The 18,647-nt window shown below is 40.0% G+C and overlaps 1 protein-coding gene across 1 annotated transcript in view; it reads right to left on the reverse strand.

Annotated features, from left to right (window-relative positions):
* The window catches only part of FGGY (FGGY carbohydrate kinase domain containing), a 197,495-nt gene that overhangs the window by 83,939 nt on the left and 94,909 nt on the right, over window positions 1–18,647 (reverse strand). Inside the window, exons 7-8 of the mRNA XM_074961645.1 lie at window positions 14,428–14,556; window positions 2,034–2,137 (exon numbers count right to left, since the gene is read on the reverse strand). Coding sequence (XP_074817746.1) covers window positions 2,034–2,137; window positions 14,428–14,556 — 233 coding nt within the window. The remainder of the gene's footprint in view (window positions 1–2,033; window positions 2,138–14,427; window positions 14,557–18,647) is intronic.

Consider the following 18,647-nt stretch of genomic DNA (forward strand, 5'->3'; position numbering starts at 1 on the left):
GCTGAGTTTCCACACAGACCATTTTCTCTCTCTCTCCTCTGATCATCTCACAAAGGTATTATTGTTGCTGGCTCACTTGGGCTCCATGCACCTGAGGCAGATCAAAGCCACTCTATAATGCCAGCCTGACCACACAGGTCTCTCTCCCACTGCATTAAATTAAACCTGATGATTAATCTCTATTGCCCTGCGGGTCCCTCGGTACAAAGAGAGAGAGAGAGAAAAAAAAACATATTTCTAACAAAACATGAGTATAATAAACTTCCATATCATAGCCCTAATTAAAAAAAGGTACAGCTCATTTCAACCAACTGCAGCTGAATATACGTTTCATTAAAAATACACACAATTGCCCCATGTGCTCTATATTCACTTGGTACCGTATAAGCAGATAGAGATAAAGGACACTTAAACCAAAGGCCTTCCATAGATTTGATCCAGAACAGCTTAGAATTTGCTTGTTGTCTGTTGATTGGAAATTGTGGTGCCTTTAATGTTGAAAAAAAAAATCAAACAAACAAAAAAAACCCACATCAAAACCCTAAAACCAAAACAAACACCTGGGAGAAGGGGGGAAATAAATACTCAGTAAATGCTGAGTTCTTACATTTAAATGAAAACCAGCTTAAGTTTCTCCAAGAACCACAGAAAATGCCTATCCCCACGTTGGGTCTCAAGCCACTATCAATATCAATTGGGGCTTGTCTATACTAGAAAATTCTGCCATTTAACTATACTGCTATGGTTAAAATGGCAAACTCGCTCCCCTGATTCCACCCCCAGTGTGGATGCAGTTATACCAGTAAACAAGTTTGCGAAGCAAAATAAGCTTTATTTTGGCACCTGCATATCAGCATAACTGCATCTCCCAAGGCTTATACCTATATAACTATATCAGTAAAAAAAAAACCCCACACCCTTAACCAACACAGTCATCCCAGTATAGCTTTCTAGGTGTAGACCAGGGTTAAGGATGGTGGGATTTTAGCCCTAAAATCCTGATTTAACACGGAATTTAAACGTGCTTAAGTACATAATTAAATCCCATTGACTTCAAGTATTTGCTAAATGCCTTGGCTTAATAGGGACAAGATTACTGGCATGCTTAAAATTAAGCACATACTTAAGTCCTTTGCTGAACTGGGGCATAACTAACAAGGTCACTGCCTTATTAACATGCTGCTATCGTGGCCTATTCCATGAATACACAGTATAAGGACAAGATACAGGCACCTCTATTAAGTGTAGTAAAGACATTATTTAACAGTAGCTCCCTCTTTTCACAATATGAAATGCCTTTCCTTGACAGCAAAACGTCTAACCACCCCCACCCCAAGTTATAATCAGTCTAAATTTAAGAACATAATGAGTTTTAAATAAAAAATATGGCCGAAAAAGGTACTTATCTAAATGGAATAGCTTTCAGACTCATACATTTTAATTAGGTATAAATTTCCAAAGCAGACACTAAATTTTAATTGCAACCTAAGGAAAAGCTTTTTCGTTAATTCGCTGGGAAAAATTAACAAAGCAAAAATTGCTTATCGGGGTTTTTTGGAAGTCATCATACATATCATAATTCTATATAGATCACTGCAGCTCTCAGAAGGAGATGGATTTATATTGATTGAGTGAGGAGGTGGGGGAGAAGGGCTGCTGGAGAACACACACCACTTCTCTGAAGACGCTACTTCGGAACACATTAGTGACATGCTTGTTATGGATAACTCAAATTCAGAGTCTTCAGCTCCGATTTCACGCTGCTCTCTTTAAGCTTCTGCAGCATTGTGTTAGACTTTGCTTTTGCACTTCATGTCAGGGTTTTTTCCCCAGTATTGATTTCCACTACTATGAAAGCTCCTGGTTGCTAGCAAATGCATAATATGTAATTAAAATCTGAAAGTAAAGATAAAAACCACACCAGCATAACAAAAAAGGGGTATGTGTGTGTGACGGGAAAATAAAGTGTAATTTCTTTTCAGAGACATTAGCTACTATACAAAACTAGAACGGTGACTGTGTAGACAACCTACCCCCATGTGACAGGAAGATGTTCCACAGATCACAGCAAGCCGGGATGTAACTGGCTGATTTTCACAGGGCAGGTTATGTCCTTTCACATCTGCTCCAATCACTCCTATTAAAAAAAAATCTTATCTTAAAAAACAACCCAACCTTCCATAAAATAGAGTTTTTTAGTATTTGAATGTTTGCATAGGATCCCACACTGCATATAGGTCAGACCAGTTTCACAATTAGAAAGGGCTATTCCAGTCTGGTGACTGTGGATACCGTTTTATTGACAAGATAAGGATGTTCCAAATGCATGGGGCATTACACAGATCAATTACTCTCCTCTATACCCATTATTATTATTTTATTTATATTCCAGCAGAGCCAGGAGGCCTCAACAATAATCATGGCCCCATTGTACCAGGCATCATATAAATGTGTAGAAAAAGACAGCCCCTGTACTGAAGAGTTTACTGTTTCAATAGCCTAAATAGAGAAAAGATGAAAAAACAAAAGAAAAATATCAGCATCATCCCTGTTTTACAGATGAAGAACTGAAATGCAAAGAGACTATGGTCATACAGGAAGTTTGTGGAAAAGCTGGGAATTTAACCCTAATCTCCTGAATCACAGCCAAGTGCCTTAGTGTTTTCTTGCTTTGTCCCACAACTATGGCATCTACTGTCCGACCGCCATGCAGCGTGTTTCGGTGTGTACCTCCCAATAGCACTGATCAGAGCCTAGGCACATTTGAAAATCCTACTCGGTACCAATCTGCATCTTCAGGCACCTAAATACCTTTAAAAACCTGACCCTAGATCCCTGTGTACATATAGTGTAAATGCAGAATCCCATTTGAACCAAGAAATATACACGTGGCAGATGAGGCCGAGATTATGTCTGTGGTATTCTGTACACATATGGGATTCATTTATTCGTACGGATAAACAGAATCCTCAAAGTGTTGGTGCTACCTATCATGCTTTATTATTTACCGGCCCAGACAGTGACATGCCACACTACACGTTAAGGATTTTGTGTAGTTTAGTCTAACAGGTAGTTTCCTGAAGTAAGAAGTACTATAGTTAGAACTATTAGAGGGCATTCAAAAGACTATCCATCCACTACAGCATACAAATCTAGTCAGGTGTGACTTGTCAGTGCAACAGGTAGAAATTTATTTGTATGTCTCCCATCATGTTACTAAGTCTCATGGTTCAATAACTGTTAAACATTAAGAAAACGTGTATCACTTCAGCAGAAATCTTGGCCCTATTGACGTCAGAAGGAATTTTCCCATCGATTTCAGTGGGGCCAGAACATTACTGTTAGTGTTTATGCCAAATTTACTTTCAGTGAGGTCTTGAAAAGTCCTACTTGTGATTGACTGAAGTGAGATAACATTAATTATAGCATATTATAATTATAATGAATAAAAACATTAACTATATTAACATTAACTGGAGTCTCCAGGAATTAAAGATTAATCTTTAATTAAGTATTACGTCATGTAATGAAATCTCCAGGAATACATCCAACCAAAACTGGCAACCCTAATTATAACACAGAATTATAATGAAGATCAAGCCATTTAATTCAGTTCTTAGGACAATTTAAGTGCTGTTACCAATAGTTTTTATGTTTATTTTAGTCAGAATCTGTAGTATACTAGGACGGCCTCATGGGAGACACAATTTCTTTTGTGAAGGTCCCCAAAGGACAGACTTAAAACTGCAAACTTTAGTACCATACAAAACAATATGACACTTAGTATCAAATGGCAGGAAACACTTAGCAGTCATAATTTCAGTTCTTTTTCCACAGTAACAAAGTATTTAAGATATTGTACAATGAGAGATCTGCAATGCTGGAGCCTGTTTTAATGGAGCAGGTAGTTTATTCCAGCTTTTTGAGGTCACAGCCTCAAGAGCCAGACCTCCCATACTCAGTTTTAACTCTAGGCACTTTAAAATTAATAGACTAGGTCGAATGAAGGGCATATATCTATTCAGCTTCCAGTTTTCAGCTTTTTAGTAACAGATTTCAGATGCACTAGCTTGGAAGCTACTCAAGACCTCTGTAGCAGTAAATATCAAATAACTCTTCATCTCCTTCCTACCCCACTCTCAGACTTCAAAGCTGTCATAGATTCCAGGGCTCCAAACATCCAAAAATATTTTATACCTAGCCAAATGCAGAAATGGATGGTGTGTCAAAATTTACTAGCTACGAAAACTAAATGTCCACCATGTCACCAGGGTTCAGTCTGCATGCTGAGAAAGGGCTGTTTTTACCATTCTATCTTTGTGGACTATTTTTGATACACTCAGTAAGAATGTATTTCAGTGGAACAATTATGACATCCAATGGAAATTAATGTACAACCGGTTAATCTAAAGCAGTGGTTCTCAAACTTTTGTACTGGTGACCCTTTTCACATAGCAAGCCTCTGAGTATGACCCCCCCCTTATGAATTAAAAACTCTTTAAAATATATTTAACACCATCTTAAATGCTGGAGGCAAAGCAAGGTTTGGGATAGAGGCTGGCAGCTCGCGACCCCCTGAGGGGTCCCAATTCCCAGTTTGAGAACCGCTGATCTAGAGCATGCAGATGTTCTAGGGCATAGCCTCTATACACTCTGTACCTCTCAACAAGTCAGTGAATGACAAAAACAGGGGGGAAATGCCTCAAACATGTGACATCACATTTTTAATACATGGCAACTTTTCATTAACTAGAGCAGTTAACTATTCTCAGTATTTCTTGGTTTAAATTTACCATGTCGCAGATGTTTTCTCTCTTTTCCCTGCATTTTCTTTCCTCTGTATATTTTTCTTCAGTATTTTTCTACTTTTAAAATAACGGCTGCGTATTTTAATCTGACACCATCCTTTTTTCCCTCATTTTCATTAGAATTTATTTTCAGTGGAAACCTTCAATTTCCCCCTTGTTTTCTTATTTCCTCTCCTCTCCTTCCACCACCATTTTTCCTTAGGCTTTTATTTCCTGAACTTTATGATTAAAGAAGATGGAAAGAAGGGGTGGAAGGGAGGCAGGAGTTCTCACTCCACCATGGAAAAAGGAGAGATCACCCTCTACTCTGGTTACCCTCTTCTCAAGTGCACTCTTATGCTCTCCCTCTCTTCCCTGTTCTCCCCTCTGCACTCTCTCTCTCTTCAATCCAAATCTTTCTTATTTCATCTTCTTCTCTACCAGCCCCATTTTTGGCAACCCATTCCAGATCAGATTTACATCTCACAAGATTCTCTCCTCCTACAACCTCCTTTCAGCTCTTCTAGATTTGCACTCAATTTGTTGCAGTGACTCTCCTTGCTACCGCCATGCATCAGGCTCCCTCTACCATAGAGACACACCCCTTTTCCAAGACATCGCCTTTGTAACAGTGCTGCCTGTACAGCACCAACCAGGGAAAACATACAGAGAGATCCATGTGACTGGTTCTCGAGCATAAGCAGTCAAATGTCACCCACTAAATTTCCCTGTTCCTGCTGAATGTGCAAAGCCATAGCAGGGAATCTGTGACAGGTAGAGTTCCTTTATGGGAATATGGAGGCATTGTGGAAAATGGTGTCTGAACCGAAAATTTTAAGATATGAAAAGTTATTTCCCATCCACATCTATTCGCTGATATGCCATGTGGCTGGCAGTGTCTATAACAAGAGCTGTTCATTCCTCTTTATATGAATTAGCACTATGTCATCAGGCCAGCTTTCAGTATAATTTTCCCCCACACATAATCAATATCTTGTTGATTTCAAAGGATCACTTAATACTGGAAAGGCTGGGCCTTTAGTGCCATTTTGTTAAGATTCAAACTTCAAACTATAAAGAGGTTGTGTGCAGCAAATTATTCTCTATGTTTAAATAAATGCATTAGTTTAACATATACAATATGAAGTATGAAGAGATGATGAAGAGAAGGAGAAAGTCACTGGCTAAATGTTCATGATTTAAGCCTTACAAAGGCCTTCCGTGATACATGTTTACAGCATAAGATCAAAGTGTATATTTTATGTCCTAAAAGAAAGGATATTTAGTTACACAAATCTATATTTATTTAGTGAATGGTATACATTTTAATAAACCTAAGCAAATGGAATGTAAAAAAAAAATGAGATTACAGGCCTGACTTTGAAAAGTGGTCTCTAATTTTGCTGGCACAATTTTGCTTATATTTAGGGTGAAATTTTTGATCCACCCTAACATGGGCCTCCATTTTCAAAAGCACAAAATTGCAAGGGCAAGTAACCATTCTGCACACGGTTTTGTGGCTCCCTTAATACATCTCACTTAGCCACTAAGACACTGATTTCCACAACCTTTAGACATTTAAGTGGCTTAAACTATAGGTGCTAACGATTGTGGGGACAGAAAAATCACCTACATTTATTGCACTGACAACTTGAGCTTGCAAAAATGCCATCCACTTTCTGAAAATCTGACTCTTATTTGTTTTGTAGCATTGTATATGAAAACTGCAAGGGTAGAAGCATGTGTGTTTCCATGAAAATCAGGTCTGTTGGTGTGTTTTGAAGTGTTGAAATTTGTGTACCAAATATTCATCTACCTCCACAAAAATAAGTTGTGGAAATATTTCTCACAGTTCAATATGCATTTGTTTATAAGATAGTTCTTAGCAATGTGATTCAATGTGAGATTATACATTATCATGTATATTCTACAACATGAGTACATTAAGTCCTTCTACTGAAAAATATGCTGATTTTCCCTGACTTGTTTTAAAACACCCACCCACCCACACAGTGAGACCAATTGGTTTCCTAGCCAGAGTACAAACGCTCTGATTAAATGATTAAATATGTTCAATACAAACTATAATAATATGTACAGTATATGGATAATCTAGGAGAAACAACAAATTGAAAATCATAAGAAATGCTAAAATAGTACCTTATGTTTACTAAATATTAATTTGGTACTTTTTAGTTTTGACCAATGTGTTTAATAAACTATCAGGAAATGAGAGAAGTCCACAAACTAGAGAGGCAGTGTGGTTCAGTGCATGGGGCACCAGACTAGGATTAGGTTTAGGACACCTAGATTCTGTTCCTGGCTCTGCCACTGATTTGCTGTATGATCTTGGACAAGATGCTTCACCTCTCTGTGCCTCTGTTTCCCCAACCAACACTTTGTGTGTTTGTATGTAGTTAGAATGCAAGTTCTTTGGAAGACTTTCTCTCTATGGGTCTTCACAGCGCCTGGCATGATGGAGCCCCAATCTCCGTTAGATCTCTAGATGCTATGCTAGTACAAATAAATAACAACAAATTCTCTTCTATGGTTCAATCTACTGTAGTTCACTGATTTACAAGAATTCTCAGCATTTCTGACACCAGTGGGACAGCTAGGATCGGATCTACCTTCAGAATTTGTTTACTGAATGACACAAAAGAATAACCAAGGGTTAACAGCATGCCAAGTTTAACAAGGAAAGAAGAAAACAGCTGAAAAGATTTCTAGTGCTCCCACCATTTGGCCTGCCATCTCCGCATCTCTGCAATAAACCCACACACAGGGATATCTCCATGCTTTAATACAGAAACAGGCTGACTTTGAAAACAGAATCTTGCTGGATTAATAATAAAACACATTAAAACAAACACATTGTACATGTGTGAGAGAGACTTTCAAACCTTGAAGTTAGCTGTGGTTGGAATCCTGAAACCGGGGTGCCTAATTAAAAAAACCGAACAATTTAAATTCATACCAAGATCTTAAGGGCCAGATTTACAAAGGTGTTCTACACACTAAAGATGCAGATAGACACCTACAGGAATATACAAAATTGCCTGTACAGATTAGGCACCTCTCTCTCATTGAAAGACAATGGGAGCTAGGCATTCTCTTAGGTACTCATCCTATTATGTGCCTATCTGCATCTTTAGGTGTCTAAATACTTTTGTAAATAACAATATCTGGCTCTTACATAGCACTTCTCAGTAGTTCCCAAAGGGTTTCACAATCTTTAATGTGTTTATCCTTGCAATACCCCTGTGAGTTATTAATATCCCCATTTTACAGATGGGGAACAGAGGCAGAGAGAGGTTACATGATATGCCCATGATTGCACAGGAAGTTTATGGTGGAGCAGGGAGCTGAACCTGCATTTCCCAACTCCTAAGCTAGTGCCTAACCATCCTTCTGGCCCTACGTCAAAGAGGCTTAATTTTCAGAGGTGATAATGAACACCTCTGAGAACAGGTCTCCATGAACACCTCAGACATATCCTGTGTGACCTGCAGATGCAATGCTTGGCAGGAGAGTCCTCCACAAAATGATGCCTTCAAACTGATATTAATTTACAGCATGATGGTTAACAGGAAATTTAGTATTGTAGAGCTTTGGAAGCTATCATTCTGGGAAAGTGTCAGTCCTGTGTCCCAGCCAGGACAAGAGATCAGTTTTGACTCCCCATCACCCGAGACCGGGGAAACATACCATTATGCTTTTGAAGGGCTCAAAAAAGGAAATTCAGGTAACAGGAAATTTCCCCACCCGACTATCCAGCTCCAAGCTGATCATAACTGATTAAAATTAAAGGGATTAACCACTGGCTACCTGATTGGTCTCAAAATGTAACTCAAAACAGAGAATCATCATTGAGTGGGTGTGTTTCTAGAGGGGTCCCAAATGGATTGGTTCTTGGCCCTATGCTACTTTAACATTTTTATCGATGATGTGGAAGAAAACGTAGTCATCACTGATACATTTTGCAGATGACAAAAACATTGGGGGAGTGGTAAATAATGAAAAGGACAAGTCACTGATTCAGAGTGATCTTGATCGCTTGGCCAGCTGGGCACAAGCAAACAAGATTTGTTTTAATACAGCTAAAAAAGCTAAAAGTAAATGTCCACATCTAGGAACAAAGAATACAGGCCATACTTACAAGATGGGGGACTCTATCCTGGGAACCAGTGACTCTGAAAGGGATTCAGGGGTCATGGCAGATAATCAGTTGAACATGAGCTCCCAGTGTGATGCTGTGGCCAAAAGGACTAATGAGAGCCTTGGATGCATAAACAGGGGAACCTGAAGTAGGAATAGACAGGTTACTTTACCTCTCTATTTGGCACTGATGTAAGAGCTGCTGGAATACTGTGTCCAGTTCTGGTATTCGCAGTTCATGAAGGATGTTGTTAAATTGGAGAGGGTTCAGAGAACAGCCACAAGATTGGAAAACATGCTTAATAGAGATAGACTCAAGGAATTCAATCTTTTTAAAAAGCTTAACAAAGAGAAAGTTAAGGGATCACTTGATCACAGCCTATAAGGGCTTGTCTACACAGACCAGCAATGCAGGGCTGTGATTTCTAAAGGGCACCGACATGTTGCATACTAACTGGCCTGTGTGCGAACTAAAAGTTCTCTAGTACAAATTAATGTAAAACAGTTTGAAAGAACATTTTTCCTGGGTTACAAGGATCCCAGATTAAGTACCCAGTTCGCAGGCGTGGAGCTAATCATGGGGGAGCTTACAATAGCTCCTCTCCCACACCCATCATCCCTGTTTTCATCCTGGTCCCTGCATCTACCTCCCACTGGGGCTGCACAGACTGCAGGAATTAGTCCATCCCTAGGGCTGCAGTAGCTCAAGCAGGGAAATAGAGAAAAGAATCAGGACCAGGTGGCTTTGTTTTAGTAAAAACAAGAAAGGAAAACCAGTTTCTCTAGGGTAGTGTCAGGAATGAGGGCCTCCAGCTGCACCTGCCTAGCCACCAGGCAGCCAATGAGAGTAGCTGGGCCACAGCAGAACCACCTGATTGGATAAGACAGAGAGGAAGCTTGCTCTTAAGCCAGGCAGCTGCACAGGCTTGGTGGCTACTCAATGCACACAGCTGTGGACGCTCTGCCTCCCTGTGCTTGCCTCACTCCAAGCCCTGCTCCAGCCTTGACCCTGCCCTGTACCCAGCCTCATTCCAGTTTAGATCGTGCCCCACACCCTGCATTATTCTAGTCCTGTTCCAATCCTGCCCCTACTTGTAACCAGCCCTGCTCCTGCCTTTCCATTTTCCAGGTAATCTGGTTCTGACTCTTGGCTCCAATTTCTGGATCTGACTGTTTCGAATCTTGGCTCTGACCTCCTGCTTTGACCACTAGACCTGATGCCTACTCCAACTACTAGGCATGACTGCCTATGACCAGTCTCCTGACAGGCAGGAGTCACTGAGAGGCTCTTTCTCCAAGCTCCACCACTCACCCACTTCACAAAGCGGATGGCAGTATCTCCAGACAGATGGGCCTCCATTCAACTCTATGAAAAAGCACCAAATTGTAGCTGTCGGCCAAGAACAATGCTATTTGGGCTGCACAGTTCAGTTTTTCCTCAGCAGTTAACCCACTGGGACATCAAGGAAGCATTGGGCATGCTCATGCCTCCCTTGACATAGTCCACCAGACTCAATTGTTTTACTGGCAGTTGGACATAGGAAGTATGAAAACTCTGCATCACAGAGGCATTTTTGTAAACGCTGGTAAATTCAAAGTTTGAAGAGCAAAACTGTCCTTTCAGAATGACAAGGTGGAGCAAGACACAGAGATCCTTTGGTTTCCCTACATGCTTGAAGCTCCCACTATAAACTCTATGCACATAGGGAAGCACAGAAACTTGAAATCTTGTGCCATACGGTTCTCAGAGAACAATTTTTGCACTAATGTCAGACGTTGCTGTCTTCCTTTTTCCTAATTCCAAAGGTCACAAATCTTTTTCAACAACCAGATGATGCTGGAGCTCTAAGTCTAAAAACTATTAGTGATAAAAAGCAGCTGGAAGGAAAATGATAAATAAAGCATAGTGGGCAAATTCATCCCTTGAGTAGTTCTGCTGAAGTCTGCGTGAGGGACGACTCTGACCTATTGTTGGACAGGTAGGTAGTACACAGTAAATGGCATATGGATGACATTTATTAAAGGTGATATGGAAAACTTTCAAAAGCAAAATAAAATACGCCTTCCCCCAAATCAGTACAAAAAAGTATGTGGGCTTCAAAATTTCAAATGCATTTCATTTTTAAAGATGTCTGAAAATAATTTCCAACAATACTTTTACTAAACTGCAAGCTCAGAATTAAGCATCCTGAACTTTCCTTGCAAGAGCTGAGTGGAGCTTTGTGAAGCTCGGTGGTTTCATTTCGCAAGGGAGTATGCCAACCTATTCCCTTTTCTTTCTGATGGGTTTCACATCAAAACCATGCAAAACTGAAGAGATTTAGACACCTCTGATGTGTAAACAGCAATCATTCCAGATTTGCTATAAAGGTTTATAAGCCTTCTGGCAAATCTGGGCTAGGTTTTTAAGTTTGTTTTCAAACTCAAAGCTAAAGACCAGTGAAAACCAAAAGCCTTCAGACTGAATCTAGATTTCATGTACTCTCAAAGTTCAGGAGTGCTCAACTGGAAGTCGATTATATGGGTAACGAATGACTGACACCAGATTAGATTTTTAATAGCTAGATTCCATTTTTGTGGGTACAAACTGTGGATGCTATTGCACCAACTGTTATTTGGCAATGTAGGTAACACACACCTTACTTGTCGATAAAGTCTGTAGCATATCCACCGTAGGAGGAGATCCTTTGTCCTCATTTACTATCTTAATGGCCTGGTTTTGATTTTAATTTCCCTTATCTATCTATGCTATTTATAAGGCACTTGCCATCACCCAACCTTACTGGTTTTATTTTATTTGGTTCATTTGCTTCCTCCCATATCCATCTTATTCTCTGCTCTTTTGTAACTCATGCAGTTATATTTTTTGTTTGTTGGTGTCTCTTGACACCTCCTCTGTTGCACACATTCCCTCTGGCACCTTGTGTGGAACATCAAAACAAAATAGGAGATCTATTTAGATTTACTTTAAGAGGGGGGGAAAAGACAGAAAAGTACCTGATCCCATCAAAAGCAGATCCCATCAGAGACAGATAAAAATCAAACGTTAAAAACAAAATATGAGATCTATTTAGATTTACTTTAAGAGGGGGGGAAAAGACAGAAAAGTACCTGATCCCATCAAAAGCAGATCCCATCAGAGACAGATAAAAATCAAACGTTAAAAACGTAGCCCATCAAACGTTCAAAAGTTGTTACCCACAATCAGTGGAAAAATAAGCAATTGTAGAAAGTACCACAATGCGGCAATAGTGAAAACTGGTGCTTTTTTGGCTAACTTTATTCCAACTAGAACTGGTCAAAATTTTTCTGACAGAATACTTGTCTGTTGGAAAATGCTGATTCAACTAAATTTAATTTTTTTGAGAGAACATCTTGATTTCATCAAAATTTTCAACAGGAAAATATAGATTTGTTTTGATTAGGTCAAATGGTTTTGTTTCAACATATTATAAACTAAAAATACAATAAAAATTAGCATTGAAACAATATTTCAACCTGATCAAAACATTAATTTTGATGACATTAAAACAAAATATTTTTTGTTTTTCAAAAAAAGTCAAGATTTTAAACTCTTCGTCCTGACTTCTGAAAAAACCCAACATTGAAATCTTGGAATTTCCCACAGGATGGAAATTCCAGTTTTCAAACCATTCTAATTTTAACCTTTTGTCTGCTTTTTTAAAATCAATTACACCCATAATCCTAATATAGCAAGCAGTTTTAGTGCTACGTCCTACACTTGGCTAGTATAAAGGAAATGTACAAAGGTCTCTATTACATTATTTAAACAGAGGGAGATTACCCCTACCAATGGGGAGATATGGGGCTGAACCATTTTTAAGTCAACCTAAACTCAGCCAATGAAGTACGATAATGCACATCCAACAGCTCTATGGAGTCTCAAAGTAAAAGCTTTTTTAAAATGTACCCGTAAAACCTTGAACCTTTTAACTATTTTAGCACCAAAACAGTTTGTTCCTCATTTATACTTTATACAGGATATCTATTAACAGACCCAGCTTCCTTTGTTTTTTAGGCTACTGTTTTTATCCTAAACTCTGTTAGTTTCATTGATACCTAATCCTCACAAGTTCCCCCTGCCCCTGCCTCCTTTCATCTGTCCCTTGAGTCCTATTGACACCTAAACAGTCAACTGGCTGGGGCAGACTCTGTCTGCTTTGTTATTTGTCTGTACAGGGCGTAGCACAAGGGGGCCTCTTCCCTGCATGGTAGTCAGAGGTGGTACTGTTTGAACCATACTCACAATAATTCTAGTCTCAATTTCTCACCATTTACAGATGAAGGAGATAGCCGTTTGTTTGCCAGAAGCTGGGAATGGGCTACAGGGGATGGATCACTTGATGACAAGGTGACCAGATGCCCCAGTTTTATAGGGACAGTCCTGATTTTGGGGTCTTTTTCTTATATAGGCTCCTATTATTCCCCACCCCCTGTCCCAATTTTTCACACTTGCTGTCTGGTCACCCTACTTGATGACTACCTGTTCTGTTCATTCCCTCTGGGGCACTTGGCATTGGCCACCCTCGGAAGACAGGATATTGGGCTAGATGGACCTTTGGTCTGACCCAGTATGGCCTCTTCCCCATTCCTTCCCATTCACCCGCAGTGGAATGTGGTGGATATAACAGCTCTGTAAAGCCTGCTACCCCTCACTATTTGTGAGCAATGGTACAGTAGCTGAAGCAAGCTAGTCAGTGGGGCCATTTTCCTGCAGGGACCAATCTGGATCCAAATGACATTGAACAAATTATTTAAGTCTCTTTTCCTCAGGATACTGGTCTATGAAATGGACATTATAATACTACATAGAGCTGAGTGAATACTATATAGTAATACTATCACAGAGCTGAGTGAACTATTTGTAGTTAAATGTTTTTCCTCAGAAATTTTACAACTTTTGAGTTTAAATATTTTTTGTTAAATTAGGGAAATATTAGCGAAATTTTTTTAAAAAATTTCTATTTTCATAGATTTTAAGGCCAGAAGGAAAGCCTTATGGTCATCTAGTCTGAACTCCTGCATAGCACAAGCCTGAGAGATTCCTGCATCAGGCCCATGATTTTTGGCTGAGCACTTTACTTTGTACTTGGGGTGTTTTTTTCCTAATGTGTTGAGAAATGGGAAGCTCAGTGGGAGTGCCAGACTCTCAGCCCCTGAGAATTAGGTCCTTTGTGTCTCAAATTGAGAATCTGAAAATGGAGACAACAAAAATTAGTGGACACTTTTGAAAATTTCAAATTGATTTTAGTGATGTTTACACACACTCGTTTTTGTAAGTAATTTATAAAGTTTTTTTTAAGTGTGCTACTTGATAAGAATAGGTCTTTCAGCATAAGGCAGCATGCTGCTTGGTTACCTGTGTTTGTAGAAAACGGGGCTCTGGGAGAAGGGTATTTCACATAAATATTTAATTTCAATAATATCCCTGTTTCTGAAAACAGTAAATATGTAAGAATACCTAGTCCTCCAGCATGTGCATCAATGAGAGATGCTGCTACTGCAGTTCCTTCAGCAAGACCAAGGTCTTTTGCAGCCTCTGGCGTTAGGCCATTTCCAACAGAAGCTCCAGGAGATAGGACTTGGTTTCCTGAGCAGACACAAGTAAAACCAAACACCCATCAGTTTGATAAACAGAAAAGCAAACATGCCTTTTCCCACCACTATTTAATGTAGTATCCATCAAAAAAGTGCATTAAAAACTCCATTTACTTACCAAATACCAATTGCACTGTATGTATATTAAACACACAACTGTGCTGTATCATGCTGCTCATAAGAGTTTAAAAACTGATAACTAGTCAATGCCCAGTTTAGCGATGTAAAACAGCTTTTATTATAACCCATAAAAATTCCATTTAACATGGTGTGATCTTTTTACTAGGTACGTAAACAAACACCCAGGCTCACACTTTACTTTGTAGTCACTGACTATATAGCTGCAGAAATAAAGGTATTTTAGAAATTAGATATCTTGGGGCAGATTCACTTGTTCTGTTGCAAACAAGTGAAAACTGCATCTCCTGCACTAGCTTGGCCCAGAGGTGTTTTCATCTCCACTCTCCTTCAGGGGTTCCATCAGACAAGTGGTGCCTTTAATGTGCATTAGCACCTCTGTAGGAGCCAGCAGAGGCTGTTCAGGGGAACCATTAAATCAGTGAAACCCTGCCACTCTACCTACATTTCCTCCCTGGCTAGGACCACCCACTTCTGCAGTGGAGGGTACATTGAACCACCACAAACTACCCTCCCCGACCCATCGGGCATTCTGCAACAGGGCCTTTCTGCCACGTTCTGTGCCACCCCACTGGAGGGAATCTGAGCTTTTAATTGTTTTTTCCCAAACAGAAAGATTATTTTAACAACTAATCAACTATGATAAAGGTAGGGATAGGCCCAAGCTATGAAGATGGGATCCAGGTCCAGACACTTTGGAGTTCAGGTGGTTTGGTTCAGGCCCATCTCCATATAAAAGGTTTTTCCCTGGAGTGGCACTAGAGTATAACTAGATACAAAGCAGTAAGACAGGACTGACAGCTCCTGGAATCCACACCTCTTTATTCATCCACAGGTTAGATGGATGAGGCATACAAAGTCACAGTGGGAGCTTCCACACACTTCCTTGCCAATGCCTTGGCTCTAACTCAGAAAATCCAAATTCATTCAATAGGGCTTATCTTTAAAACTTGCTTAGTTCAACAAATCTTTGGGGCAGAGTTGGCACAATTTCTGTTTAAAGTAAAAGATAGTTCTATTTTCACAGTGGGTTTTCATGAGAATGCATTATATTTCCACTTGATTCTGATGTGGTAAACTCCACTTGCTGCACAGTACATATTAGTGAACATGAATAGCCTATGATAAGAATGGTCAAGAACACAATATTGTTAATGAGGATAACCTTAATGACAGAAGCTGTAGTCATTTGCTGTTGGATGAAAAGAAAGTGATGAAATTCACAAGCGGAGAATCATAGAAATGTCAGGCTAGACCATTCCTAATAGGTGAATGTCTAAACTGTTCTTAAAGACCTCCAATGATGGGGATTCCACAATCTCTCTTGGAAGACTATTCCAAAGCTTAACTATGCATAGAGTTGAAAAGTTTTTCCTAATACCCAACCTAAATCTCCCTTGCTGCAGATTAAAACCATTACTTCTTGTCCTACAAATTCCAAAGACGTGGAGAACAATTGACCACAATCCTCTTTATAACAACCCTTAACGTATTTGAAGACTGTTATAAGGTCCCCCCTCAGTCTTCTTTCCTCAAGACTAAAACTGGTTTTTTTTATTTTTCCTCATAGGTCAGGTTTTCTAACCCTTTCATCATCCCTGTAGCACTTCTCTGGACTCTCTCAAATTTGTCCATATGTTTCCTAAAATGTGGCATCCAGAACTGGAAACCGGTGCCAGGTAGAGTGGGACAATTATCTCGTATGTCATACATACAATACACCCCAGTGTGATTAGTGTTTTTCACAATTGCATTGCATTATTGACTCATGTTCACTTTGTGGTGGGCCTTCAAATCTTAGTATATTGCAGTCATGAAAGACATCTGGCTTTGCTGCTGCTGCCTTTTTTTTTTTTTTTTTAAATCACGGTATCCAATTGCCTTATCAGAAATCACCTACAAATCAAATGTGTAATGTATTTTGAGATTAAACAGGCTTCCCCTGCCCCCAAACACATAGCTTCTGGGTGTTAAATCATCAGCCAGGCTGTGAAACACTCAGCGACATAGGTGCCCATGCTCTCCCCTTCAAAGTTTCATGCTTGAGTTAGTCTGCAGATCATATTGTGAATTTAAAATCCAAGTATATGGATCGCCTAAAGGTTTCCAACTAGCTCATTCAACTCATGATACTAGTAACCAAAAGTGACCATTTCCACTCTTGGTGGCTTATATGAAATGAATTGCTGGTCTCCTCCAATTCCTAGAGGACAAGTGCCAATGTTTTATTGCTTATAAGCTCAGAAAAATCATGCTCAACTTTCCAAGTATATCACGTGTTCACCTCTTTTAATAAGGTTAGACAGCAAGATGTTTCTATTTCAGAACAGTGTCATTAAAAAAATAAAGACATCGGAGAGCAAGACCAGAGCGACCTTGCAGCTAGGAGGAGGTTCAAGGAAGTTCATGCAGCCACAATCACAGCTTTTGCTTCAGAATCAGCTACACCTCCTTAATGTGCACAACTAGCTCATTTTGTACATCCAGCCTTGGATGAAATTATTTTGATGGAAAATCTTTCACCACTCACTCCCACAGCAGATTTATTTTTTTCAGTCTGAATGGTCAAGTATTGTAACATGTAATTATTAAGTGGTTAGAGTCCATTCTAAAGACCAGGGCTACTATTAGACAATATCTTTTCTTACCAGTTATTCAATTACTGTATCTATGACTAATGAGCTTTTAGGGAACAATTTTAGAGATACAGATAATCCTCTTTCCTGATGTAAGCAGTAGAAAATGATCATGTGGATTTCTTTGAAACAGAAAGCTCATTAGAAGGGTCTACATTATGGTGTTCCCCTTTGGAGTGGAGTGTGTGGAGGTGGGTTTGTTGTGAATTTCAGATACAGTCATTTTGTGTTTTAGAAAAAAGGCACTAAACACACAGCATGCCCAGGTGGTTTTAGAAGTCAGAGTAAGCAAGAATAATTCTTCCCTAACTGAAGCCACTTCCTGACAGCATCAGAGATCTGCTCATATCACTCCCACATTGCCAGTTCTGCTGGAGCCTGATTTTAGGCATAGCCCGTGGCATGACCTAGGAAGAACAAGTGAAAGACCAACTTGAGAAGCAATCCCACTCTAAAATGCTGAGCAAGTGGATCCAGCAGTGCAGCTCCCGCTGTCTCCCACTCTTGGGGGAAAGGGCAATAAGAAGCCATTCAGAAACACACGCCAAACACACGCTGGGGAATGAAGAGAACAGAGTGCTCTGGGGCTACAAGAATAAGATGAATGGAGACCCCTTTCCTCCTGCCAGCTAGGAGAGAGGTAAGGGAGGCAACAATTTCCTTCCTCTCCATCAGCCACGAGAGGAGAGTCTCCTTCTCCTCATCAAGCGGTTAGGAGAAGAGAAAAATTCCTCTCTTCCACCCAGCAGCAAGAAGGCAGAGGCAAGGATGAGATGAAAGAGGCTGGAGAGAAAATGTTCCTCCAGAACAGCAAGAAGGATGATGGGCCAAGAAAGAAAGCATCCCCCTGGTCATCCAGCAGCTGGGTGAGAGATACTGAGTGTGGTAATGAGGGAATGTTGCATTTTCCCCTCCACCTCAACCCCTAGGCCTTAGAGATCAGTGAAGCATCGTGAGCTACACCCACAGAGCCCTGTCTACATAGCGCGTCCGGGTGCAAGCGAAACAGGTTCCCTGTGGCCATGACTTTATCCCTCAAAGTGGAATTTACTCTCCCACCCATGCACCTGCAAGTGGGTGTGGAATGGGCAGAGCCTTGACTCTACACCCAATGTGCAGGGAGGTGGGAAGGAATGGTGACCCATGTGCTCACAATAACTGAGAAGTTAGAAAGTCAGCTCAGCATCTATGTACATAGAATTTGGAATGGCAAGGATCCATAACTGTGAAGTAAAACACACAAAGAATAAGAGCACAATGGTCACAGTTAAGTAAACATTTACCAACAGATACCACCCAGTCACCATGC

Source organism: Natator depressus, chromosome 8 (assembly GCF_965152275.1).
Source record: "Natator depressus isolate rNatDep1 chromosome 8, rNatDep2.hap1, whole genome shotgun sequence".
Taxonomy (NCBI): Eukaryota; Metazoa; Chordata; order Testudines; family Cheloniidae; genus Natator; species Natator depressus.